General features: G+C 42.6%; 1 protein-coding gene across 2 annotated transcripts; it reads right to left on the reverse strand.

Moving 5' to 3' along the window:
• Positions 1–2: 2 nt before the first annotated feature.
• On the reverse strand, positions 3–27,760 carry fsip1 (fibrous sheath interacting protein 1). Of its 2 annotated transcripts, none has more exons than XM_047610432.1 (10): positions 27,495–27,760; positions 27,348–27,405; positions 27,094–27,266; positions 26,910–26,991; positions 26,742–26,831; positions 26,067–26,206; positions 25,743–25,823; positions 22,557–22,718; positions 9,998–10,150; positions 3–2,608 (listed from the first exon to the last, which is right to left on the reverse strand). In XM_047610432.1, the coding sequence occupies exons 1-10, from the start codon at positions 27,654–27,656 to the stop codon at positions 2,477–2,479; spliced, it is 1,233 nt and encodes a 410-aa protein (XP_047466388.1). In that variant the 5' UTR covers positions 27,657–27,760; the 3' UTR covers positions 3–2,476. The 2 variants fall into 2 exon arrangements, with proteins under 2 accessions (XP_047466388.1, XP_047466387.1); XM_047610431.1 differs by having other exon boundaries at positions 25,743–25,862.
• Positions 27,761–27,833: the final 73 nt, after the last annotated feature.

The raw sequence follows: 27,833 nt of genomic DNA on the forward strand, positions 1-27,833 counted from the left end.
AAAAAAAAAAAAAAAAAAAAAAAAAAAAGAGGCATCACTTACAGTATCTAAATATTTTGCTTCTGCACAGTGTGCATGACTGGTGTGCCTGAGCTTGTGTGTACATATCTGACAAGAGGGTAAAAAAGGAAACCCTTTATGTACAAATATTACCTCATTAGTTCTTTTTTTATCGAGGCCAGCAATACATAAGAATCACTTTTCTTAACAACAGAGTATAAATTGGTTGGCTTCTTTTTTCTTTTCTATTCTTTTTTTTTAAGCAAGACTTTAATATCATTCATATGCTGTACATAAGATATTTTTGTAACAAAAGAAGCCCGAACAGAAACGTAAAGGATTAAAGAAATGTTGTCTTGACTATGTTTTGTGCAGTTTTGATAAGTTATTATTTCTGTTATATGTCGAGGTTATTTCATTTGTGTAGATATATGCTATTTAAATAATTTATCTAGAAGCGTAGCCTCGTATGGAAGCGTTTCTGTCTGTATAAACTTATTTGCACACTGACATGAGGATGTCTTTGTTATTTTTTTTTTGTATGTGTCTTTTTTTTTTTTTTTAATTATTAGTGAAGCTTTTCTATAAACATTTGTACCATAGTTTCTACCTAAAGTGCTGTTTATACTCCTACCTGTTATTTTGTAATGTCAACTGAACAATAAAATCTTCTGGAAAAAAAAAGAAAAAAGACTTGAGCCTGTTTCTCTCTTATTTCCGTACTAAGTATCGACTTTGATTGGGGTTGTCTCCTTAGAAAAGCGAAGGGAGCCGAGCCATGCTGTGTCAAGTGACTGGAATCTATTAGCAGAGTCTAGTTGAAGCCTTGCAGAAAGGGAGTATCCTCGGGAGTCAACAGCAGGAAAGCTCAACATGAAGTATAACCCACTTAAGCGGCACGTCCATACAGATCTGATTACACATTAAACAGGCATCTCCTTTCACATCCAAATGACAGCGCTCCACGAGAGGCAGACGCAAGGAATAGTTTTCCACGTCGGTGTAATAAATTCACTGACGATGCAGATGTGAACTTAAGTTATAGCCGTTGCTGGAAGGTGAATGCGTTCTGAAATTCCATAGTTTTCATCAAAACGTAACTTATCAAAGGAGATGCGCGGCTGTTCGTGGGGTAGGTCCACACCTGGCCAAGAGTATATCATCTGCAAACAGGATTCACGCTGTTCATTTAAATCCTTCACAGGGTCAGAGAGAGCTGTAATCTAAAGCGCCAGTGAGAGCCGTGCCAGAAATCCCAGACAGTCTCAGTGTGGGTCTCTTTACATTAGGAGTGACCTCATTCTTACCATAATGAGCTCACCGTGTTTCCATTACCCTAAATGAGCCGTATATCTTCCACTCCGAAAACACATTGTGTCAGCTGCGTTTCAAAAGCAGACAAAAATACTACATATGATATAGACAGGAAAAGAATAGTTTAATTTAGCACAGTCAGAGAGGAGGAAAGTGTTCTCTTTTCAGGCCTCTGCTGAGGTGTCTGTTTAGATTCGTGGGCTGATAGCACGCCGGGCTTCACTGATAGCAGGGCCCTTGTTGGGATTTGACCTTGGAGGTTCACCTGACCGATGTTGTTTTCGGTCGGGAGGAATGTGAGATAATTCCTCCCATTTAGACGGGGTCAGAATGTGTGGGTGAGGTGAAGAGTGAGACGAACGGGCCTGTAGGTGTCCGGGGCTGAGGTCAGCCAGGTGCGGCGCTGGCTGCTCGCGCCGCGCAGGCAGGAGCAAACAGGGCCGGCTTCCTCAAACAAACTCAGAAGGATAATTCTCAAAGCCTTTTGGTAATGCAATCTACTTAAAGAGAAATTAAGCTCGGAAAAAAGGTCGTGCAGGGGTCCAGTTCCAGAAAGGGAGCTACTAATCTCAGCCACTCTGAAGGCAGCAGATCACCTATAGAGGCAGGAATGACTGGAATGTTTGCAGCTGAACCAGAAGCGACTATCAGCCCAGTGGTGCACACATCCTCCCCATCCTCATTAGCAGCCATGTCGTTGGGTGTCTGGGCACACATTACAAACACAGACGTGCTATATTTCAAAGGGGAGAGGCTTAATTTTAATACAAGGTAGTGCTCAGACATCACCCCGCAGGCCCCGCTATCATCAGCTAATGTTTATGTGTGCAGTAGAACATTCTGCGGCCACCGCACCCGGTTATTAGAGTTAATGACAGCAATTTTGTGTTCTCATCTGTGATACTTAGGTTAATACAAAGGGTGGCCCCGCTGCTCTGTTTCCTCACGCAGAGCCATGAGGACGAATAAAAGCAGCATGTTTAAAACACGTGAATACAAATAACAGCGCTCATCCTCAGTTTGACAGCCATGATTTGTGTCGCCTCATGTCTATATGACCTGATCATTACCTCTTGGTAAACCTAAAAGCGTCCTCTGAAGGAGTTCATATCTACGTCGCAGGAGTGCTCTCTATCTTTTAGGTGGACAAGTCCAGTTGTCTTTATAAGGGCCTCGTGGTGGTGGCGGCGGTGGTGGTGTCGTTCGTCTCCAGGTCCTGGATCCAGCTCTCTGTCAGCTCACATTCGTCCAGAAGGCTAAGTAATTGCTCCTCTGTCAGGTCTGGTGACTCATTCTGCAGGAGAGGACAAATATACGCATGATTTAAGACTTGGTTGAATTAAAAAAAACAAAAAATCAAGTTGCATTTGGAGCTCTGGCTGCCACAATATCGAGGTCCCACGTGCCTAATATAACAGATGTGATGACAGATTCCGAACATCCTCTTCAAAAAAAAAAAAAAGTTTTTGACAAACCCAGACAATAACAATGTTCCGCATCAATGCGTGACCTAAGGTAACAGTGGCACTTCATAACAATATATCACAATATTGCTGCGACCCCTGTGTTTAGTTGGAAGCTGCCTGATGAAAAACACTTCCAGTTGGATGTAAGTATTATTTTTCTACAGATAAGCCAGAATGCTCTCGGGCAGCCTGGGACTGCATGTGAGTTCAAGAATGAAAGCCAATCTTCTTAAACTAGGTTACGAGTCAAGGGTATTCAAAGTTGACTGTCACTAGCCATTCCTGGGATTGATGCGCTATCTGGCAGCTGCAGTTTCTGATCTCACGTTGATTGTAAACTTGCAATTCCTTTATTGTGACGGCGAGGTGGGACAGGAGTCACTTACCTATGCACGAGTGCTCGCAGACAGACCGCGGCACTGTGTTTAGACAGCTGCGACTCAACAGCCAATTTGTTCCAATAATATCAACATGTTACCTTTCAGGACGGGCGCATCCTGCCAAAAACCGTGTCCAGGAGAGGCAAATGTTAAATGTCTAAGTTGAATCGTAATCGCCGTCATCATTCTCCCAGCATGTGCGCTTGTGTTTCTAGCATTGATCCCGCGCTGAACAGAATGTCCCTGGCTTTAAAAGTAAGGATTTCCTGATCCACTTATGCTGCGCCTAATCCACATCCAATCTTAAAAGTAGGATTAATTGAGACTTTTTGTCATTTTTTACAGTCAGTGTAACAAGATATACATACGACACCGGCCCTAATCCTAACCCTTATTAAGGAGTCCAGTTAGCAGTATCCATAAAGCATCCACAAATAAATAAATTACCAAATCCATTTTTAACTTGTGCATCAGGAAAACACAGTTTGACACTGCTGCATGGTCCACTGGGTTTGGAGCTAATGCCAACGCCGTTGTTTTTCCGACTCTTCCCCACATCCCGCTGAGTCACTCAAGACTAAATCACATTCCTGCGTCTCATCTATCCCCTCTGGCTGAAGCTAATACTCTTCATCGATCATCTGCCGACCAGACCACCGTCTGAAACTATCCAGCGCCTAGCCAGGGCCCAGTTGCTGATAGACATCTCCACCAGACAGTCCTGTCCATGTTCAAAGTCCTCCAGAATGTAACGACACCCCTCGGGTCACGGCGGCCTGGGCCATGTTACTCATTTGCAGTCCCCGCAATAACACTCGCGATTACGGAGACGGATCGTCTTTTACCAATAGATGGGACACCGCGGGCGCATTCCTGCCACGGCGCCCCCTGCAGCCTTCAGCGTGTTTTGGCCTTTGACACGCAAGAGGCGAAACATGGAAATTCGCACGTGGACTTGACCTTCGCCTGCGAATGGACAGGAAGAAACGGCCGATGTACGCTCGTATGAATACACAGTACAGTCGCACACTTAGCTTAGCTTCCATGTTTATTCAGTCGAACAAGTGTTTGGAAGTGAACAAAACATTCACAGACCGACTGCAGATGAGGGTTTTTACTTGAACAGGGCAATAACAAATGCCACACCAGTTTAAGTATTAATGGTCAGAAATGCCTTTAACCAATACCAGGCGTCTAGGAGAAGGCAGCCACAAGTTAGACTTTACTACCGAGGGGAGAGGGGGAAAAAAAAAGTGTTTTCACCGCTGTGGCAAAATGCTACGGCTCTTTAAACGTGGTTGACCTCAGGAGGTGCCCTCAGTGCTTGGAAGTCCAAGGGTGTCTGTGGGTGACTGATAATGTGCCTTCCTGTCTGTCTGTTTGTCAAACAGCCACGTCTTCACAGCCAGAGGCTTCAGACGCTCGGCCTGCGAAGCACTCCATTTGGTAAACAGCAGAGAAAGGCGCAGCAATTACAGGAAAGCTGACCCGAGAACGATAAATTTAATCGAGATACTTCAGGTGTGTTCTCTTATTCTCTGCTGGGTTATCAGCGAGGTGGGAACAGCGTGAGACAGAAGTTTCGGAAACACAGCAGAAGTTTATCAGAGCCGTGGAAGCGGACACAAGAGCATGAGAAGAAGAAGAAGAAAAAAATGTAAATACATTAATTTTTTTTTTTTTTTCTTACAATCTCCTGTCAAAGGTAGAGCAGCTGTGATGCTCGAGGCTGGTTTTTCCCAGCCATGCGTCCTCTGGCATAAACATGTGAAATACAAGCTGGAGGTGGAAAATCTATAGATTCACTGAACACTGACAATCCCCCTTGGGAGAAGTTATGGGGCTTTGACAGTTTTATGAAAAGACAGCACACATCTCCTCTGTTTCACTGACATCAACTCCCTGCACTCAGGAACACCGGAGGAAGAGTGACATCGGAATATTTTCTTTCCGAATGGCGTGCTGCGCTCTATCGTCACGTTTTGCTAAGGCGTACCCAGACGCTGCAACTCGTACTTTTCTGCCTCACTGGCTGGCTTCCTCCCTGCCACCTCTTAGCAGTGTCACGTCTCGAGTCGAAAACAACTATGCTCCGGCGAGGAAATGGCTTTAATGTGGCTGCTCGTCAGCCCGTAATTATCTGTTGTTCCATGAGTAATAAGTTAACATTCTAATCCGGGCACCTTGCTTCCCTTTCCCTTTCCAAAAAAGCAACAAATGCTGATGACAAGTGACAAGTTATTTAAGTCAGAAAATCCTGGAAAACACAAAGCTGGAGTCCAATCAGACTGCTCCGCTTCAACCTCCACTAACCTACTAATGCACATGGTGACAGAGTCTTCATTCTGACTCTCTGCCCTCTCATTTGTCACCTTTTCTTTGTGAATTTGAATAGCAGCTAAATTATGGCGAGTTTAGTGTTTTTTTCTTCTTTGTCCTCAACACAAGGGAATCTAGTTCCTCCACCACAAACAATAGCAGGGTGGGCGTACCTCAGACCTCTGGTAAAAGATCAGGGTTCTCAGTCTCTCCACTGTCAGTTTTCCCCCCAGGAGAGGAATCTGACAAAGACAGAGCTGTTCAGCCCTGCAGCGATCTGCCCCGCAGTGGACCACCACCTCTGCTCTGCTCACTGTCGGCTCCTGTACACACAGGATGCTGGGACATTTTACCACAAGCGTGGGCCGCTCAGCTTTCAAGGTCACTGACTTGAGTCGCATACCTGAGCTCTATCGGCCACAGAGCCGAAGGCCGCTCCTCTGCTAATACATGGAGGAATTCTGTTGCAGGCACACCCACTCAGATGTCGAGGAGAGCCAACGAGACAAGAGCGCAATACTTTCTGCTGCAATTACTGTATATCCGTGACATCATTCGTGAATGCAGCATGTCAAAAGTCAGCTGTAATGTGGATAACACAGATAATAACTCACCTTGGGGACTTTCCGAGGCACGTGATTGAAGTCAGTCTACTGTAATGATCACTGGCTGCGTCTCAGAATCCTCACTTCACCCAGTCATTCAACAATTTGCACTAGATCAGTATGTTTGTGCACTTGAGTGACATTTTATCTTTGGTTTGTTCATTTTATGACTTGCTTGCAGTTGACTGGTTCATGTTGCCCTCCTCTTTTTTATAAACACTTCATGATCCACTGCACAGTTAGTGTCAGGGTAGGATTTCAATACCGTGTTTTACCAGTAAGACCCATGAGTCGACTAAATCGCTTATCAGATCTTATCTCTCTAGGGAACTCTAGAGAGCAGCATTTGGGTCAAAGTTTAGCCAACTTCACCAGCCAGAATTGAGAAGTTGGGTTAGCAGAACTCACAGCCTGTCACACTTTTTCATCATTCTGTGGACAATAAAACAACACAAAAAATGGCAGTAAGTTAAAAAGGCGTAATGCATAAAACAAACAACTTACGCCTTGTTGGCTAGTTGACCTTAGACTTTGCTTTGAGCAATGTGTAATTTCAGCAGGTCGCAGCTGATGTTTCTCCAGTGTTCAGTGTTGTAAATCAAACGAGTAGAAGAACAGTCTGTCAAAATACCAGGACGACTGATTGAGTTTTGACAGTTTTGCCATGCCCACAGCTGGATCTAAGTAGCGTCAACATGTTGCTAATGCTAGCTAGGCCATCTTACTTTATAGTGAGGGACAAACATGACACTGAGCGTGTGCTAATGACTCAGCAGGTGTTTAACATTGCCAAAGTGTACCATCTACTCGTAACTGGCGTACGCTATGTGTATTATTTTTCACGTTCTGTTGTTTTTTCCCTTTAGCTTGCTAACATTTAATGGGCTCTCCCAAATGCTAAATGTTGTAGGACAAGCTTCACAGCTCTCAAATGTCAGTTAGGTAAATGACAACCAACATTTCCACAAATGGATCCAAAAAGAGTCACCTTCCTAAAATGGATCACATTCATTCCCTATTAATACACATTATTAATGCACGTAATATCTTGCAAAGACCCTTCACACCTCGGTCACTCTCTGTTTGACCTGCTGCCATCAGGCAAAAGATTCAGGGTAAGTATTAAAACAAAGACTAAAAGATTCTGGGACACATACAATAGCCACGCTGAATACGCAGCTTAAGCACTGAATTTGCAGAATCAGTATAAACCGTGGGTTTTCAAAGGGGGACTGCGGAGGTACTGCAGGGGGGGGGTCGCAATTTCTTTGGTCGATTAGACATTTTTTATATACTTTGTTTGTTAATCCCCTTAATACCATTAATACCAGCTCCACAATAACTATCTATGGAGTGGGAGCACCCCTGACGCTGTGTCATTCAGTATCCAATGACACAACAACTTAGTTTTTTCCACAAAGTGTCTGTCTTTCATTTGATTGCCATAGTGGTTCACTGAAGCACGAAGCCAGACAGGGTCTTTTCTGTTGAAGTGGGCCAGTACTCTACAAAGAAAAAAAAGTTGTGAAATTGCACAGTTGGCAGAAGGACGGGGCTCAACAATGCCTGAACAATAAACCTAACAGATTTAGGCCAGCTGTGGCCTGCCACGGTGGCTGAGTATCCATCTTCACCCTAAGGAAATCTTCTAGTAGAATTCTCTATTAAAAGTTTCATTGTTACCTTGTAGTTCTCTTGGCTTACATTGGACTAAGAGAGTTGCTAATGGAAGAGTGAAAGCATGACTGATAGCGCTGGCTTAATTAGAGCCAGACTGCCCTGCTGCAACCATCCTGCTTTACAGTAAATGCTGGAGTTGTCCTTCCCTTTGCTGTTAATCTAGGAGAGCAGCCAAATGAGGTTACAGGAAAACCAGCGGCAGATCAGCTGTTGAGTGTGAGGACTTCAGCAGCTGAAAGAAGGGCCCTCTGAACTCGTCTTATCTTCTCTGTCTGGAAATGTTTATCTTTATTCTATTTCCAAGGAGATGTATCATTAACACAAAACAATGAATGTCAGGCTAATAGCGGCTTTGTAGGGGGAAGAAAATCAAAGGTGAGAGGAGAGTTTCTATCTTGGACAATGGCGGAAATTTCACTGGAAGGGGGACTATTTGGACTGAGAGACAGGAGAAAGGAGAAGGAGCGATGACGCACAGGATTCTCAGATGTGAATCCAAGTCAAGACAGCTTTTGTTGTAATAAATCACTGAAAAAAAAGGGGGAAAAAAAGGTCTAGAGTAAACACATAAATTCTTAACATATCCAACAAGGATCAATCAAACTCAACCAAGCTTTTGGACATGTTCACGTAATCTATATACAGTACATACACATATAAAGAGAGGAATACGTCCCATATTATAATATTGATATAAAAATTGTTATCACATTATTAAAAGGAACTCACAGATTCTTGAAAGTGGGCAAACAAGCAGCTTGACCTGGTGCTTCGTAATTGTGGCTTTTAAATATGGGACATACTTAAATACAAGGCTTCAGTCTTGCAGTAAATACTTGGTTTCTTTGAAACTGCTTTTAATTTTTGTGAAGGACATAACAGACATAAAACTTTGCAGTCTTTTCCGTGCTCTCTTATAAGTGAACTTCCTAGAAGTTGTTTGAAAACAGGCACTGGCTCTTTTCACTTATATTCCAGGAACAAAACCTGCATAGCTACAGGTACACAACACTGCGGGAGAGCGTCTGAGTTACGGAGGTTAAGCAAATCAATTTTATGAGTACACTTCAGCTGTGTGAAGCCAGTTGCGAATGCCTTCCCATACTAATTCGGCACAAGTAAATCTTTTCTAGCCACAAAACAAGCCCGGTGGAGCTAAGAATACGCTGCGCGAGGGTGCCGCTTACATTGAAGTCGCTTCGGTCGCTCGGCGTCACCATATAAAATGCAGTGACACAGCTAAATGTAAAGAGTGCGTGGAGGCTGGCGGGTTTGATGTTTTGTGATCATCATGAAAGAAGGGTTTCCTCAAACGGAGCTTGGCTTAATTAGCAAAGCATTTCACCAGTCCCCCCTTAATTAGGCCAAAAATAGGTCTGTTGAGTGGCACGATTGCTTTGTGATGTAAGGGTGTGGCCGTCATTTAGTGTTTTTACGACCTCCCAGTTTTTGAGTGCAAAGGCAATCTTTCATGTTTAAATTGGGATTATATACATCATGTTGTGAGAACTGATGTGAAAGGCAACGCAGCTGAATTTGTGTTCCTTTGACCGAGGATGACGATTCCCATTTCAACAATGACAGCGTCAAGTCACCAAATTTATCTCTAATGTTTTCCTTTCCTAGCTCACAAAATTTAAAGTCATAAATGTCAGAGAAAGCAGAAATCAGTCCCGTTCACCTTTGTTCTTGGAACATTCTTGTGTTGTGCCTTTAGCTACAGCTCTCCGGCTGTAACTCTGCAGAGGCTCCTAAAATCACACAGAGCTCAATGGTTTCTAGGGATCACTGCGGAGCGAAGACATCGGGTCTCTGTCGAAGAATGCTAGAAAGCAGTGAAATGCGGTGGCTCTATCGGTGTAAAGAATAATCATGCTCGACCTTTGATTGTGTACGGAGAGCGGAAGAGAAACACATTTCTGTCGAGCTGTAACTGGAAAACGCACACAGAAAAACATATGTTTTAGACAAAAGTGTAATGTGTGAAGTGAGCGACGCGGAGAGAGAAAATGGGGAAAAATATGGGCCTGCGGAGACGCGAATATTGCATGCGATTTCATCGTTCCCCCCGTGAGGACGACTGAAAATGATCTGTGTGTTTGTAATAATTTGTCACACACGTGTCTACAAATGAATGCTCAACACAGACACTGTGAGTGCTTGTGTTCTCTTGGGTGTGTGTGTGTGTGTATGTGTGTGTGTGTGTAAATGAACGTAGCTGCTTTGAACTCACAGTCATGTCCTGGCCTTGTCCCAGGATCTCCAGCTGCTGTTGGATCTCCTGGAGCCGCCTCTCCTGCCCTCTCCTCTCCTTTATATCCTGCAGGACCTTCTCTCCTGGCTGCCGGTCCCCATCGCACTTCCAGCCAGCCTCCGAGCCAGGGCCCTGATACACAACAGACGTGACCGGTTCTCACGCGCGAGAAAGAAATCGCACACAGCTTCTGCCTGTCACTTGGCAGAAGTTAAATTAGGATAACGCTGTATGAGAGCTCAGCACAATTAATTCATGTGAATGTTTCCCCTTCCTCTAATTCCCCTGCAGACGTGGAGATGATCACAGACCAGCTTCTCTGACGTACTCCTGTCAGAGAGCACAATGTAAAATCAGGGACTCATTAAAAGAAAGCTGAATGCCTCAGCTACAGTCACATTTAGTCCAATGTAAATCATACATTTATGGCATCCACGTGCACTGGGTTGACATAATGAACCTCAGACTGCATCCCAAGCAAACTTTGAAAATAGGTCAGGAGGAAATAGGAGAGTCGTGCCTGGAGGACCATCAATGGACAGCTGATAAGTGAGAGGTTTGTCTTTCTGACCACAGCGAGGATTATTTTCTTTGTGCCTCGGTCATAGCGAGCCTTTTCAATTAAAGTCATTGGATACAAATGACACAAATTCAGTGCTTCACGAATTCCAAAGAATATGTACGGTTCAGCACTCATGCCGACATGCACTCACCACGAAGGGTGCCGATAATACCACGACTCCAGTATCCAAGCTAAGATGTTTTGAAGTGCCCCATGCCAAACTTGGATTTCTGAAACCTGGATAAAGCCATAACCCAGTTTTGAGGAACCTGGTTATGTGATGTATTATGTTATGCTGGGATACTGCTACACTCTTACATCTCATCTGTGACATGCCAAGAAACACAACATCGACACCACCACATCAGCACTGCTGAAACTTCTGGTGATATGAAGAAGATAGCAAATAAAAGTGGATATGAAAAGTTTTTTTGGGATGTAAGATCAGATTAATCATATCGGACTCTTGAACATTTGATGGAACATTGTTTCACTGACTGTACTTGGCAGCTTTGGTGGGAAAAAGCATCCAAATGCTAAGCTATTCAAGTCTGAAGTAATCAGGCTACAGGATGCCGGTTTCCCAACATGTACAGCAAACTCAGGTCACAGTGGAAAAGACACATTATTATGTGGCCAAACATCTAAACCAAAGAAGTGGCTCTGAGCCACTACAGAAAACGCTGATGTTCAGCTTGTGCAACAAATGCTGAGCCTCCACGGGAGACAACATCGAACCCATGTAAGTTGATTAGTTAATGTTGCATGCATGTATACATCTTGAGTATCCCCCACTGCCAAACAGCATGAAGTAATACTCAGATGGTACTCATGTTTATCACGTGTACACCTATAAGACCAACCAGATTTCCCTTTGTTCCAGGTAAATGCCGCATCCTATATGCGATCAAAATCAGTCTTTTAACCTGATACTGGTGTGCGTGTAAATATAACCAATGAATGAAAGCTTCTTCAGGTGTAATTTAATGAACAGTAGGTGCTTTAGTGCTTGCTCTAGGGGGTTGCAGGCTCTGGACTCTGTAAAGCATCTTGAGACCATTTGTATTGTTATTGAAGCTATCTAAGTAAAATTGAATTGAACTGAAAAAGGTCTTCCCCCGCTTTTATGTTTGTGTAAGTTAAGAGGGAAAAAAAACAAAGAAAGAAAAACGCTTTACACGCTGACCAGTGGATGACCAGCATCGGGGTCATATTTTGTCCTCTAAAAATACACAGCTGCTCTATAAAAGCAGCGGTGAGGTCGAGAGGATAAAAAAAAAAAAAAGAAAAGAAAGAAAGTTGGTTCTGAGAGGATGTTGCCAACCGCAGGAGTGTTTTGGAGTGTCAGCCCAGCGCCATGTGGTTGAAATATCCATTTCTCTTGGTTAGTCTGGATGGCAGGCGGGAGCGCGTGTGATCTAATAATGTTGAAATTGATGGATATTTCATAAAATGTCGACATCTCAACGGGGACTTGCACACGGCGAAATGGAGGGTTACTGAAAACAGCAGAAATTATGAACTTAAAAATTGAGTTACTAAATCTGTTATGACACATTTATGATAGGATGTAGTTTTAGTTAAACCCAGAGTAGGAGTGGGAGTTCAGCAAAGTTGAGCCGGTATATTTTTACTCTGCCTCCGGTGAGACATGGCTACGCAGCTATGTCACATATTACATGTACGGTGTTATTAATATTAAGACTTGGCAAAAATAAAAGTTCTTCAAAAATACCTAAGTGTGTGGCCTCACCTAGCAGTGCCCTCTGTCTCCCCGCAGGAAAATAATGACAGCTTCTATCTGAAGCCCCTTTTAAGTGGGCGTTACTAGAGCCAGTCAGTTGAGGCTCACTCATCCTAGACTACAAAAGCCAGGGCCATGGCGGGACAGACTCCTGTCATCCACCAGAGTGAGAAACGCAGCATTTCCAACTAGGAAAAATAAAAATTAAAGTCTAGCTTTACCGCCGTCGTCACACCACTAAATGCATGTTGCTAAAAAAGCCCGAATCTTCGGGAGAAACAGTTTATTTAATTTGGAAACGACAGCTGACCCACTTTTCAACAACTATAGGCTGCAAACTTTAAAAGCGTGTGCGTGGTTTTACAATGATGAAGCTGTCACTGGCTGGTTTGAATGACTCTGGCATGTTTGTTACATATTTTCTCGCTAAACCAATTCTCTCTGGCTAAATTAACACCCAATAAATTCTGACGAGTGAGAGCGGAAAGTCCACAGTCTCCTTGTATAAACCTTACTAATCTGATCCTAATTAAGATACAGACACTTTTCTTAGCTTTCAACTCCTTGTTATCTCTGCAGTGGCCCTGGATCTCCCTCTCCAGAAATAATCTTGTAAGGACATAGCTGCAACAACAGAAAATCAAACTTATGTGAGAGGTTTACATAAGAAGTGAATTATTATTATTATTATTATTCTAGAGAGACTATTGCCACCATGAAGGTGCAGTTATTTGAGGTTTTATTTAGTGTATTATTTCTCTGACTTCATCTTCTCGTTATTAATATCCCGTAATCGGTTTCATGATCTCAAATAGGAGCAGTACTTTGACATAAATGCTAACATCTGCATGCTAGGCTCTCCTTAATACATAAAATGATGTTACATGGACCAAGAATTGTGTGTCTGGCGCATGAACCAAAACACTTTATATTATTATTATTACTAACATAGTAAAACCTGGTGTTGTGCGTAGCTGGAGGTTTGGTCAACGAACAAAAAAAGAAGGTCAAAAATTGGATTTGCTCAGAAAGTAGGGCGCCAGATAGAGCTCTAAAACTTCTTAAAGAAGGTCTCCAGTTTCTTTAACCCAACCAAGTTTTAGTTTGCTATGCATCTTTAATTTCTCCAAGGTATTTGGGATCAGTAGGCCCTAAGGTGTATAAAAACTAATCATCATCTTTCAACACAAAGTGGCAGTTTTTTTGTCCTCATATGTGGACACTGGGATTATTTCATTAATTATATCATAATAAATTCACCAATATGTGACAAAATATAAAACTTTTTAATACCTGAACATGGCTGAACAAAACCAGAATTGCGAACAATGAAGTCCCAACATCCTCAAAAGTGTACTTGATAATTAGCGAGGCTGTAGCTCATTGCTATTGATAAAATGTGTTAAATTTGTGCGTCATATCAATAATAATAAAATAAGTATATAAGTAAATAAATAAGTGAGATTTAACTGTAAATTTTGATGGGGTTCTGTCCCTTGTCCACTTGAGCGTCAAGTGCCAATTTGACTTTGTCGTTTCACGACTTTCTCCACTTTCATTCTTCTTCTTTCGCCCTTTGGGTGCTTCTGAAATATTTCTACATCGTACCTGAGCACTAGATTTTGGTCTCAAATGTGCTTGGAAGTATCCTTAAGACATCCAGCAGTCATGTTGAACATGACCTAGTTTAGCATGCTAGCATGCTAATATTTGATAATTTACTCATGCCAAGTTCAGCTGGAACTATCAGCAGTTGAAATGAAATTCCAAATAAATTATAACAAAAATTATATTGTTGGAGACCCTACAATATGTGAATTCTTGCTTAACAAGTGATGCTTCAAAACTGTGTGAAATCCTCAGGGCTAAACTGGCATAAAGGGTTATTTTCTATTCCATAAAAGACTATAACTTATTATTTGCAGTTCTTTGCCAACAAAGTTTCTAAAAAATATTATTGATTAAGCCCTTATGATGAATGAGCACCACAAGTTTAGATGTACTTCCAAGGTGTTGGCAGGGACAAACAGTAAATACGTCTTTGCTCTGGTGCCAGTGAAATTGTGATGATTCACCTCTTGGAGAGCAGTGACAATATAGTGTTTCTTGACCTTAATAGACTCCAGCTATTTGTGCTTCTTCTCTTGGATTGTGTGATAGTTTCGTCTCAATATGAGGTTAGACTGAGTGACTTCCAAATGGAGCTGGGGAGAGAGAGTTGCTTATCTGAACATCAGCAAAATGCTGGTAATTGTCTCTCCTCGGAGTAGCCACTTGACATGCCGTTCAAGATCGCCAATAATCACATCACATATTTGGGTCACGAAATCGCTGGAAGGCCACTTTGTTTTCTTTGAACATGAAAAACATGTCAAACATAATTAGCTTTATAGAGAAAAGTATGTCAGACTGTTGATGAAATATCAAGCGAAAGCTTTGGAGATTAACTTTGCATTAGCGCCATGAGATGATAATAGGTATGAATGATCTGTCTGCCAAGTGCACTTCAGATTCTAAAGTCATTCATGATGTGATGACTCCTGAAAGGCTGTCCTTGTTTTACCTTAATGTTCGCATTTCTCAGTACGAAAAAGAAGCAGAAACCAATGTTATTTCTCTGACTTTAACATGACTTATAATTTCTATGTTCATACTTCAAGGTAAATGCTAACATCTGCATGCTAGGTTCTCCTTAATACACACAACGGTGTCACAAAGACGTGTGAACAAAGAGCTGTTTGTCTGGCGCATGAACCAAAACATTTTCGTGCTTCAAGGTTTACATCCCAATCATAATCAAAGCCCAAATAAACCAAAATTTTCTTAGCGTTGCTCTGGGTTTAGATATGCGAAATTTCGCGGTTTTGACGGTGAAAAGAAAAACATCTGAAAATTGGATATCTTAAAGGAGTTTAACTTTGCATTAGTGCCACAAGATAACATTAGGTGTGAATTATCTGACTGCCAAGTGCAATTGAAATGAAAGTCATTCATGCATGATGTGATGGCTCCTGACAAGGCTGTCCTTGTTTTACCTAAAGGTTCAGATTTTTCAACGTGAAAAAAAAAGAAGCACACACCAATGTTAGTATTTTATTTCCCTGACTTTAAGATAACTTATAATTTCCATGTTCATCTCCTGATCATTAATATCCCCTAATCAATTTACATGATCACAAAGAGAAGCAGCGGCATTCCATCCAGACGTTGTCATAGCGTTTGAGTGAGAAACAGCTGCGGCGATTGATGGATGAGCCGCCGTTGTCCAAAGTGACGAAATAGGAAAAATAGTGGGGATTGACTTATGCCAAACATTTAACTTCAGAATAATTCAAAACAAACCTTGGATGCCTAACACTCAGCAAATCGGAGTGTGATGTTCCCTTTAAGGGAACACATAATTATATAATGTCAATCATATTAGCTCTGTTAGCGTAAGGAGCCAGTGAGGTTTGGTCGTCGGGTGCAGCTACTCCCCGTCAATGTGGGCTGCATCTGTGGCACGTCTCGCCAAATCCAACAGCTGGATCCGCTCATGCAAATGCATTTTTAGATACATCTCATCGCAACAGCAAAAACACGAAGCATCATGTATCTGCGTTTTTTTTTTGCATCTTGCGACAACATCTAGATCTCTGCGCGCCACGTAGCTCCCCACCCTTTATCTTTGCACATTAGCCGTTGAGGAGGACATAACACCTAGTGTCTGGCTTTAGGCTGTACCAGAAGCCGCCGAGGCAGCCTGATGACCTTGTTCACATGTTCAAGACAAGCTAAACAGGACCAGCATGCTCAGGGGCGGCTAATCCAAGGAAGTGTCAACATTAAAATCATAAAAGCTACTGCTTCTGTCCAAACAAACTAATTCCTACAATGTGTGGTCCTTTCAGCGAAGTTCTCCGTGCCTTCTGTTCGCGGGGAAGCTACATGTCATAGGGCAGGAAATCATTTTGTATATATAATGCAGAGAAAAATCAAACAAAGGGGAAAATTCTCAATGGGTTGTCCCTTGAAAATCACTTACGCGTCGTGGATGCTGGCCAACCTTTCAAACAGCAGCTTGTTTAAGCCTGCAGGAGCCGCAAAATGGCTCATTGGCCTTCACTCTGGGGGCCTTTGTTATATTAAACATATCTGTGGGTCACGTTAAGTCCCTCAGTCATTAAAAAAAAAACAGACTACGCAAATAATAAAAGCAGCATGTTTTTGTTGTTGCCAGTTTATTAAGCAACCAAATGCAATCGCATACAACGGCCCAGCAATAATTGCTATCTCTGCATAGCTTCTAACTGAGGTATTGCTTCAAATCTGCAATGAGTTAACAGACTGCAGTTAGTGGCAGTGTACCGTTATATTGGACTGCACTTTCTATCCACTCTACATCTGAGAACCAAATGCCAGAGACACTTTTCAATATATGTAGTTCGACAGGGGTCAAGACACACTCCTTCTCTACGATCCTGATGATTGGAAAGTGTTCTTGTGTGTTTGTGACGCTTCTTGTTAAAGACCCGTGGCTGCGCCCTGCAAAAGGAGCACTGCTGCTACGATGAGAGAAAGCCAGCTGTGCTGACTCACACGGAGATGTCTGCTGTCGGTCGGGACAGAGCACTCTTTCTCTTTCTGCGTTTTCTTTTGCTCTGCATCTCTTCAAATCTGAAGTGTAGTAGGAGCTCTGGCTGTGCCACGTGGACCCAGGCTACCTGCCAAGGCCTGTCCACATGCCTTGCCACGAGCGCTCCCTGTGAGAGCTCGGGAAAAAAGCTGTTCGGAAGCTACGGCTGAGAGTCTCCTGACTTCTCTCGATGGCTTTTATTCCGTTCTCTGTCTGCTGGGCTGACATTTTTCTCAGCCACGACCTGCTTATACCTGTCAGTTTCTGATGCAAATGTACTACAACACTTTCTATGCCATGCAGTGTCCCTATCTGATGGTGAAGAAAGGTAATGCAAGCAAATGAATGCTCAGTAAATCTTCTCACCACATTTCCTCCCCCTCCCTCCTCTGCCAAGTTACAGCCCAAATCAACCTATAACGGCTCCATAAGAAGCAATGTGAGGGTTTGTGTGTCGCATTCTTAAAAATGTCCCAGATGTGACATTCGCTTGTCTCCAAGCTACCAGAAATCATGTTTTCATATCAGTATTCTGGACAGATGACTTAGTGATTGGTGCGCATTCCTGAAGTATTAGAAGATTCACTCCTGGGTCATCTGGACTTTGTACTGCTTTTTCAGAACTGAGGGTGGTCTGGAGCAATCACTGTTGCTAAGATCAAAACCTGCTGGCGTCTGTTACGATCAGAAATGCACGGTGGATCTGATTCTGCATCGCAAATACCGACGCCACCTGTGTGTTCTACGTAGCTCAGCACAATCCAACACACAGAGGAGTCAAAAATGATCAATTTGAAGTATTCGCTTGCAAAATCTTGCATACGTTGTCCCTCCAAGCCACTGTCAGTACTTCCCAGTCTATTACTTTTACTGTTGAGAGACACTCACGGAACCATCTCCACCCACTCTCGCTAACAAACGGTAATTTTAATGTTGGCCAGATAATGACGCAGGGGAAATAAATGCGAGTCGAAGAATCGGGCCATGTTCAATATTTATAAAGAGCATCTGGAGGAGGGAGGGGGAAAAAAACTTCCCGGCATCGTTTTGCTCTGTGATAGATGCTGTGTATCGTCAAGCACAGTGTGTGACCTACATTTCAGCAGCTAACTGTCATTGCAGCCCATTAATACCAGGGCTTTGTTACTCTTTATGCAATTTCACCTGCCTGCAAGCAAAGGGCCGTGCGTATTGTTTTTTTTTTATGTGCATGAGGACTTGGTCTCACACCAGGACGTGGTTCTTGTTGGGTGGTGCTTAAGCACTGTCGTCCTAAATCTGGAAGTATTTCTTCAGGAATCTAGGCCACTCTACTAAAACATAAAGAACTGAAGGTTAAGATCTGGTTTATAAAGACTGGTGGCTATCTAAAGGTTTGTTTATTGGTAACAGATGACTTCAGCGTGTGATACAATCATTCACTTTGAAGTGTCATAATGAGTGGAAAAGTCAGAAGTTCCGTCTGAACCGTGACAAGAAAGAAACCTCTCCGAGCCACTCGACACAACCGCTTCTGTGGATAACACCAGTGGGAGAGGCGTTTATAAGAAGACAATAAACCGGGTCTCATGGGAATTACAGGGTGGGGAAGGGCGTGGAGTCTATTCTTCTCAGCCAAGTAGTGAAAAATACCAAGAATGCCACATGACGGCCGCGCCACCTCTCCGTGCAGCCGTCCGGCCATCAGGAGAATATATGTGCAAAGGTGATGGCTCACTTGAGCACAGACGTTGAACAATAAATGAATAAACGGAGGCGATCTTTAGGGTCAACGCGGCAGAAAAAGACTGCAGAGGCTGGTAAGGGAGCTGAGGCTGGTAGTCGCATTCTTTTCTGTTGTGAATTAACATATTTCAGCACAGCCATGAAGATTGAATTGCAGACGGGGACAGTTTCTTCCTCGGCACGGTGTTTTTGTATTCCTGCTGTAATCCCAATCAAAGACAAACAGGCTGCTCGCCTGTTACAAATTACACAACCTTTCAGGTTTTATTTTGCAGCCAAGGGATATGTATACTATCATGTGTCTGAATATTATGACAATTATGTTGAGCTCAGCTGGATTCCTGACTTTGCATACGAACACGGTTTACACACGATACTAACTTTGCTCCCTCGCTTTAAACAAATATAACGTGAGGCCTGAAGCCTCGCCACGGTTTTAATTATATGACCCAATAGGATACATTACCAAGCTATCTGCTGACCACATTGAGTTGGTCAAAAGGGCGTTTTCGGCAGAAATCTCAGCTCTCTCAGTTAAAATTATGGGCACTCATCAACAACCACACAGTGTGACTGAGTGACCTCATGGTCTTACATTTTAAAATATAGCCAACAAGTGCATAACAAAAACACAGCTGGAGTAACTATGCAAAATACAGAAGGAGCCGAAGCCCAGCTGATTACCAGAGGGATCCGGCGCAGTCAGACTGTGACAGCGACCGAGGGCCATTCGTCAATTTTCACTGCGACCACACTTGCAAAAAGAAAGCCACAATTGAAAGGACGACATATGTAGTTCTGATCCGTCACATCCACACCCATGTCACCAAACACCCGACATCAGCTCATTCTCATGACAGAATCAGCTGAGCTGGCCTCGGCCCGTGGGTGGTGCAGGCATTACCACACAGTGGTACAGTAGGAGGGGCGTACTGTACATTAATCCCGTGTCCCAGCAGATGTTTTTTAATGACAGAAAGGGCTATTTCAGCTGAAGCCTGAGAAAGAGGAAGAATGAACAATGCAAAAGGAACAATGCTGTCATAAGCACAATATCACCAGTCTCCAAGCAAAACAGTTTTTTCAAAATTTGAGTGCGTCATTAATCATCCAGATCGTTAATAGAGGAATCTACCTGACCTTTTTCCTATCATCAAGAAAGAGCCAGTGGCCAAAAAAAAAAAAAAAAAAAGAAACAGGCTTTTCATGACTTTCACCATTACTCATGTTGCGGTGATGAGTAATGCCACTAATACTGAGCCTGTGGCAAAGATTTATGATTGGATTTTTGTCATGTCCTTTAGTTTGCACCGTATAATATGCACCTGCTATAAAAGATAGAGATGTGACATCCGCGTGACCACATCTGTGCTGCAAAAAGAAGCACAAAGCATGCATGCGGTGCACTAATGCATTGCTACAAGCACGAGTGGCTGCTATAAACGGCCTATTTGTATCACGGCAGCCTGTAACCTTCCTACATGTGTTACTATCTCCAAATAAAAGGGAAAGCAATGTTCCCTCTTCTGTAGCTGGCACTCCTCTACCTCCTCCTCCAGGTCTGTAATTAAAGTCTGATGGGGGGCTGACTCTGTTCGGTGGCAGAGTCCTGGCTGGTGCCAGGCCTCGCAGAGAGCTGTACTACTACTACTACTGCTGCTACTACTACTATTGAGGTGACTGCAGAGGAGGAACGGAAAGAACATCAATCACATGTTATTGGGAAAGTACGCCACCATTTTTCGAAAGACACAGATTTAACTCCTGGCGGAATCCTTTATGAGGGAGTGCTCACTAGAGAGAGGCGGATTAGACACGGCCAAAAAACAAGAAACAAAACATGGACATCTAAGCAGTGATTTAGCATCGGAGGGGAAAAGGTAGTTTCAGCGGTGCTTAAGCAGAGATATGAGGGTGTTTTTTTTTGCGTACATTAGACCCCACTCAATCCAGAGCAAACAAGCAGGTTCCTGAACTGCTGTCCAAGTGGTTTCAGTCAAGAACTCAAGCTATTACCGAGAAGAAAGGTAACTGGAAAACAAAAGCATATTTCCTTTTACGACCACGTTAAGGATTTACAGCCACTGATCTGAACTGAATCACTGCGTCTGAGGAGATTTATTGTGCGGGCAGTTTGCATTTCATCTATGCCACAACAACGAGAGGCTACTGAGGCAGGGTTACAAACGATTCCTTTTTAACCCATACACGTTTGGCGTTTATTCACCGACTATCTAATATGCTGCATTTAAACGTTCAAATAGCGTGATTCGTATCTGACGTCGTTTGGAAAAGGAATGCCCGCTTTAGACGTTTGAGCACTAATGGGGAGCAGATGATGGATGGACGGATGATGAGGAACTCTTCTGACCAGGCGAGATGATGATGAAAGGGGGAGAGGGGAGGGAAAGCGGGTTGCACAAAATAACGCATCCAGCTGTCTAGTATTATCACAGTTTTGTTCTGTTGGGCGAACGTCCGCTCCATATCACGTGGAGATGATCTTGAACAAAAGAGGATTGTCTTACGATGAGTGGGCAGGGGTGTCACAGGCGTTCACCATTAGCATTAGCTTAGCCAGCGCGAATAGTCACTAACTCTAAACATCTGTTCAGTTTCAAGAAGTAGTATGACATCTTTGGCAAGTAGTCTACCTAATGATGATGGAAATGTCTGAGTCCTTAATTGAGGTGTTGGATTCAATTGTTCTTCTTTCTCTTGTGACCTTCACGCCAAAGCTTCCCTTGTTTGTAATTCTGAAATGTTTCATGCCACTAGGGCAACAAAGAGAGATGGAACAACAGTGAAACTATGAAGATAAGGGCGTCGCTCCAAAACTGATGACAAGACAAAGCGGAAGCTGGTCGGGGAGGCGGTTAATAGGCCAAGAGCAACATTAAAGGAGCTGCAGCACTTTCTGGCACTTAGTATTTTTACTGAATTTTTAGTCTCTGTTTTTCGTACAACATACAGTAAAGAAATTCAGTGCCTCAAGTTCAAATGTTAATTCCACATAAAATCGCACGAATGGCTGACAAAATTTACAGCGCTCGAGTCAGTAAAATAAATATTCTAGACACTATGACCCGGTATGTTCCAGTACTGACATTCAAGTGCTGCCGACTTTCCTTGTCTACATCCAGTGGCAGTAGAAAAACTGTTCGCAAAACTGCGTTATAAAACTTTTTTACAACTTCAAAAACATAATTTTCCGCCGACAGGTTACGCAAATGATGAGCGCTCCATCTGGCATTAAAAAACTGAGAGTGAGATAAGGTCTCGAGATAACTCGCTGAGATCACGTCTAGGATCGGGCCCAAAACCCGGACCAGGGCACGGAAAGACTTTTATAGTTAGAAATATCTATTAAGTTCGCTCTCTGCTGTAGTGATGCACGGATCGTATGTGAAAGACACTGCGTCGCATTAAAGGGTGCACAACTACATTCTCATTATCAAAATTTCAAGAAACACACCAAATATTATTATTTATCAAAAACTAAATGGCTAAATGGAGAAAATATATATTGCACCTTGTACAAAATTTCCCCCATCATGCTTTTATTAATGAGACAGCAGCCTAGGCACCATTTTTACTAGCGGCCAATAATGCATTTATGATATAGCTTTCGTATGGAAACGTGGAAAATTAGATGGAAATGTGAGGCGAGCCTCCGTTCCAGCAGCTTACGCAATTTTCCCCTCTGATGGTTAGAGTGTGTCTTGCAGAGGGTCAATAACAAAATATTTTACAACCCGTTGCCATGGAGGCCCTGCAGACCTGATCTTGTAACAAGACTTTGTTTCCTTGCAGGTCCACGTGGAATTATTGTCACCTTTTATATAAACCCACAGCTCTGACCGTGTAGCCACAGTGTGTGTTGCATACGTACCCGACACATGCTCAGGTTTGTGTAGGAGCTCTGTATGGAGTGATACTCCTCCACAGGGAGGAGAAGGCGGATTTTGGAGTCGATGTCAATCAGCTGCTCCAGGTCAGAGGGCTCTGGGGTGTAACCCTGGCCTGTAAGGACCGACACAGCCCACATGGTCTCCTGGAAGAAAAGCATCACTAGTTTAAGTCATGGTCCACTGGGTGTAAGTCTGCTTTATTTTGTGGCAACCTACATTATATATCTAATGCTTATTTAGCAACTTTTAAACAGTGATGTCTGAAACAGGGAAGAGGTACAAGTGTGACTCTAGCTCTTGGTATTTTCTTTTGGATGGCTCAGGTGCCAAAATCTGACAACTGCTCTTCCTTCCACAGTGTCTGTCTACCCCAGTGAGACTCCAGTTATGTCCTATGGGAAAATACGGGTGGGTGATGAGCTCATCACGGCGCAGGGGTGAGATAAAATCTTGCAGTAAGGCCGTCGTGCCAAAAAAGATCATAATTCTACAAAGAACACAGCTGTAACCTCCGAACTCGAAGAAAACTGGCAGAGGAAAACACAAAAAAAACTATGCAGTCACTAGGTGGAGCACAACACAAAGACCCGCAAGCTTTGGATGGCATTGATTTGCGCTGCATATGTGGATGTATTTGGGTGTTTCAATCGTCGCAGTGATTTACTTGCAGAATATCTCTATCCCAGACATCAGACAGGCCTTGGTATGTCCTTTCCGTTCACATGCATGCTTTCCATCCATTGCTTGAATTGCTCGAGTTTTTTTTTTTTAAAGAGACAACATAAAAATATCAAGCACAGAATGATTTAATGCGGCATTAGAGCAGAGTTTTACTTGTATCCTTCATGGAGAGCAACTTTGAATCTCATGGATCAAGTCGTGTTTGTGCCTGTCAGCATGTCAACATTTGTCTCAGTCTCGAGTTGAGGCTAATAAATGATAAAACACATGAAAGGGGGAGGAAACCTAGTTGACAATAACAACGATCAAATCATTCCAATCTTTTAGGGAATAACTGGTCATCTTGGGACATAAAATAATTTACCTAGATAAGAAGGTTGATACAACTCAAATGTCTGTAAAGTAATGAGGGACACTGGTCAGGAGCTAGCTTAGCTTAGCATAGCATAAATAGTAGAAACAGGGAAGATCTGACATGGTTCTGTCTGTCTGTTCTTTGCACGTACACTACTTTTTGTACCGGTTAAATGAAGAAGACATATTTAGGAAATAAATAAAGTTGTTGTTAAAATGAATTATGACACAGCCAAGCTAACCCTTTTCCCTATTTCCAGTCTTTATGCTAAGCTAAGCTAAGTTACAAGCATCTAACGGTTCTAGCTTTATATTTAGAGTTAAACTAAGTTAACTCAGCTAAGTAGATACTGGCCGTAGCTTTATTCTGCTGTTGTGCTAAACTTTGTTGAGCTAATTGACTCATGGTTTTAGCTTCATATTTCGAGTGAAACTGGAATGAAACTTTTCATCAGACTTTCTGCAAGAAAACTAATAACTGCAAAGTTATTATGCTAAGTTAACTGGGTTCTGGCTTCAGCTTTATTCTGGACTATTATTGCTTCGTCTGTTTCCAGTCTTTATGCAAAGCCATGCCAAGCTAATTGTCTCATGGATGGCTCTGGTTCACATTTAAAGTGAAACTTGTATTAAACTTTTCATCTGAGACCCTGTAAGAAAACAAGTAACAGTGAGGGTTTTGTGCTTAGATAACTGGCTTCTGGCTGGAGCTTTATTATAGGTTATAATTACTTATATAAAGCACATAAATTAGTTGTTTTGACAAATCAAGATATCTCCAATAATACTCTGTCCATTCTTTTTCCCCTAATGAGGACCACTGTTCTTTATTTTATGGAGTATCAACCTGAGTAACGCAGGTAATGGATGTGGATGGATGAATGTCTGTGCTCCTGTGCTGTAGCCCCAAATGTTCTGCGATTACTGAGCGGATCTGATTTACTGCTTCAGGTTACCACAACTACATAAAATTGTGGCGCTTGTCAGGGTGAGACACATCAAAAACAGCGTAAGAGGCAAACAGTGAGCAGCAGCTGGTGGTTGATGTGTCTCAAAGGATTCTGCCAAGAACTGGGTGAAGTCTTCAGAACTAAAGATGCATCACTGCCAAAGTCCCGGCGACATAAATCACACACTTGCTCCGTTATGGCCATTCATAATAGCAGGCCTCGCAATAACAGGAAGTCTTCCTCCAGCCAATAAAAAAAAAAACAGAGCATCTGCACTCCTCTCGGTTTGGTATCTGCCACCACAATTACTGCAGTATTGTTCTAAAAGTCGAGGCAACATCATAAATAGAGTAGCAGGACATATCCTGGCAAGCTGTCATACGGATGCAGAGCTGTTGGGGTCTGGCTAAATGGAACCGCATGTCAGAGGTAAGATGTTTTTTTCTCACTTCCCATCAGGTTTCATCCCATCTGACTTGGCCTCACAGCTGCCAAAGGTGGTTATTAAGGGAAATTAAAAGTGAAAATAAAATTTTAACTAAGGACGGTGAAGCTGGGTTCCCAGTGAAACACTGGACTGCTGCAGGTGGCAGGGTCTCATGTGAATCCTCTAAGGAAAATTGTGTGTTTTTTTAGCTTTAAGCTAAACCCTCTCCATGCATTTAGCTGTAGCTGACTTTTGTTAAAGCACGGCAGAAGGAACTGTTGTGAAAATGTGATTATAAAATGAATCCACAACATGCAGCGTTCCATGTGAACCGCATATGGCATTACACATCTGGTTCTGGATCTGAACTGCTTTGAGGAGTCTGAGTCTTCTGCCCAGAGGCTGTGTCAGAAGCCAAGCAGTCATCAAAACATGGATATCGGACCAGCGTTGGGCTAGTCTGTTATTTAACAATGGGTTCAATAATGACATTATTTAAGAGGCCAAATGTTGGACACGCATTTCAGCAAATAAATCACAAAATTAGAGATTGTATTAAAAAGGCCATGACTAAACACTGGAAAAAAATGTTAAATAAGAGTATTTTTTCATAGAAAATGTTGGTAGCAAAAGCAGTGGATGGGATCATCTGTTGGAATGGCAATGGTGCAGATGGTCTAGACATGAGGGGAACTTAAGAAAGAGAAACTCATCGTAGAGCATATGTTATCAGTTAGGGCTGTGTGTCAGCCTACCTCGCTGTCTGCGCCTCTGGCACTGTCCTCTTCCTCTTCGTCTATTTCTCTGAGGAGTTCGTCCAGACGCTCTTTCTCCGCCTGGGTCAAATGCATTTGCCATCCTTCACCACTTACTAGCTATTGCATTTCACAACATTTGGAAAAATGAAAGATTCAATATCATTATTTGTGTTACATTTATTTTTTATCCAAGGTGGTGGCCCAGTAGGGTTAAAATACGTCTAGAGACACTCGCTGGAAAAACAAACAGCGGAGGGACTTGCTCCAAGTCATGCGATACACTCCAGCACTGCATTTGGCCCAACATGAACTTTGACATACCTCAATGTTTCTCTTCACAAAGTCTTTCTGTTTCTCCATGCCTTTGGAAGCCCCACAGTGGCTGCCTTTAAATTCATCTTCCCCACTGTCTTCACTGCTTACTTTCAATGATTCTGCTGAGCTATCTGGCCTCTTTTGACCTGTCAAGAAAGGTTTGCATTATATCCCTGCAAAGGGGTTTTATTAATAATCATCTACCAACCCAGTTAATAATCACATACTTTCTGTGTAAACATAGGTTTTTACTACCACTCTCAAATATAAGGAACTTGAAAAAAGGATAGAGACTTGTGCTGACCCTCCTTCAACTAAGTTTTAAGAGCTCCCAGGCTTCATGAGAGAAAACAACTATTCTGCTTAAGTAAACAGTGCAATAATCACTGAGTTCCTCACTGTTGTGGGCTGTAGTTGACGAGAAAATAAAATTTCGATTTCAGTCTCATAAAATCTCGTAAGATCGTGATCAGGAAATTGTTCATGTGTCACATAATGGTAAAAACTTTTATGCTGCCGTTTGGCCGATATCTCACTTTGTGCACAAATGTCTGCTGCAGGAGCCTATAAGTAGTACACGAACTGCTTGAGTTCCCTGTGCTTATGGCGCCATCAAGTGCACCACCTAGGCAACAAAACTGATCAAATATTTTCCAGTGTGCTTTGTTTCTTCAAGTTTACTTTGCTCCAAGGGTTGGTTGTTTCCTTCATCCTCGCAGTCGGGCACTTGAGTTTCAAACACAGGCACAAAGTCGTCTTCTTCCTCTGTAACTTTAAGATTATAGAAACACATTTTTAATTAACTATTTTGATAACACTTTTGCGGATCTGTATGTTTTTGCCACTTACTAGAGGGTGCTTCCAAAGCCAAAAACAGCCTCGTGTTCAAAGCTTCATGTGTACATTCATGGTGACCTTCAGGTTTATTCTGCTGCGTAATAAAATAAAGTATAACATCACGCGTAACATTTTCAGTCGAAGTAGTCTTATGATCTTGCAATGTGAGCAGAATGGATGCAGTGACTGGATTTACCATCAGCTCTTGCCAAAGTTTTGCTTGAAGTTCTTTCCTTTGACGTCGGGTTTCTTTTTCTTTGACGATTTTTGCAGACAATATTTCATCAAGTCGTCTCATTTCCTCAATGGCTGTCTGTAGCTTGGAATAATCATCGTCTTCCTCAGTAACATCATCAACGCGACACGGGTCTAAAAGAAGCACCATAACTGCATTACACATGAAGCAATGTCGGATCAAAACAGGACCATCATACAACACAGACCAGTTACCTGTGGTAGGACCACTCGCAGGGGAATTGATTGTAGTTACTTCTGGGCTCCTCTGAATCTACAGGGAACCGATTTATGAAGTTAATGCCAATTACACAGCGCTGTAACCTACTACACACGAGTTGGAGATCATCTTTATGTAGTCACCTGTATATTAGGAGCATCATCAGTCAAAACGACAAGAGAAAATGGAGCTGTAGGACAAATTCTGTCCCCGTGAGGCAGCGATACGCTAGAAACACGGCTCCCTGTTTGTTCACTCGATGCAGGTCGCGATATATCGTCTAAGCTGCCTCGAATTATTTCCATACTCTGATTTTAATATCTCACAACAGACTACACTCAATAAGGTATGTCCTGTTAGTATAAGGCTAGCGAAAAACACGAGTCAACTTTTTTTCCGCCAAATGTTTGGTAACTATGGACGCAGACACCCTGGATGTTGTAACTATGGACTTTTGTTACCATGGATACCCAGCGACGGGA

The sequence above is a fragment of the Mugil cephalus genome, chromosome 17 (assembly GCF_022458985.1).
Source record: "Mugil cephalus isolate CIBA_MC_2020 chromosome 17, CIBA_Mcephalus_1.1, whole genome shotgun sequence".
Taxonomy (NCBI): domain Eukaryota; kingdom Metazoa; phylum Chordata; class Actinopteri; order Mugiliformes; family Mugilidae; genus Mugil; species Mugil cephalus.

Bases quoted from the DNA above. Each gene is read 5' to 3' on its own strand.
- fsip1 (XM_047610431.1), bottom strand. From the start codon at position 27,656: ATGGAAATAATTCGAGGCAGCTTAGACGATATATCGCGACCTGCATCG. The intron at 27,406-27,494 runs GTGACTACATAA...GGTTCCCTGTAG, and splicing joins ATGATGCTCCTAATATACAG to ATTCAGAGGAGCCCAGAAGT. The intron at 10,151-22,556 runs GTACGTATGCAA...GTTGTGTATCAG, and splicing joins CAAACCTGAGCATGTGTCGG to GGCCCTGGCTCGGAGGCTGG.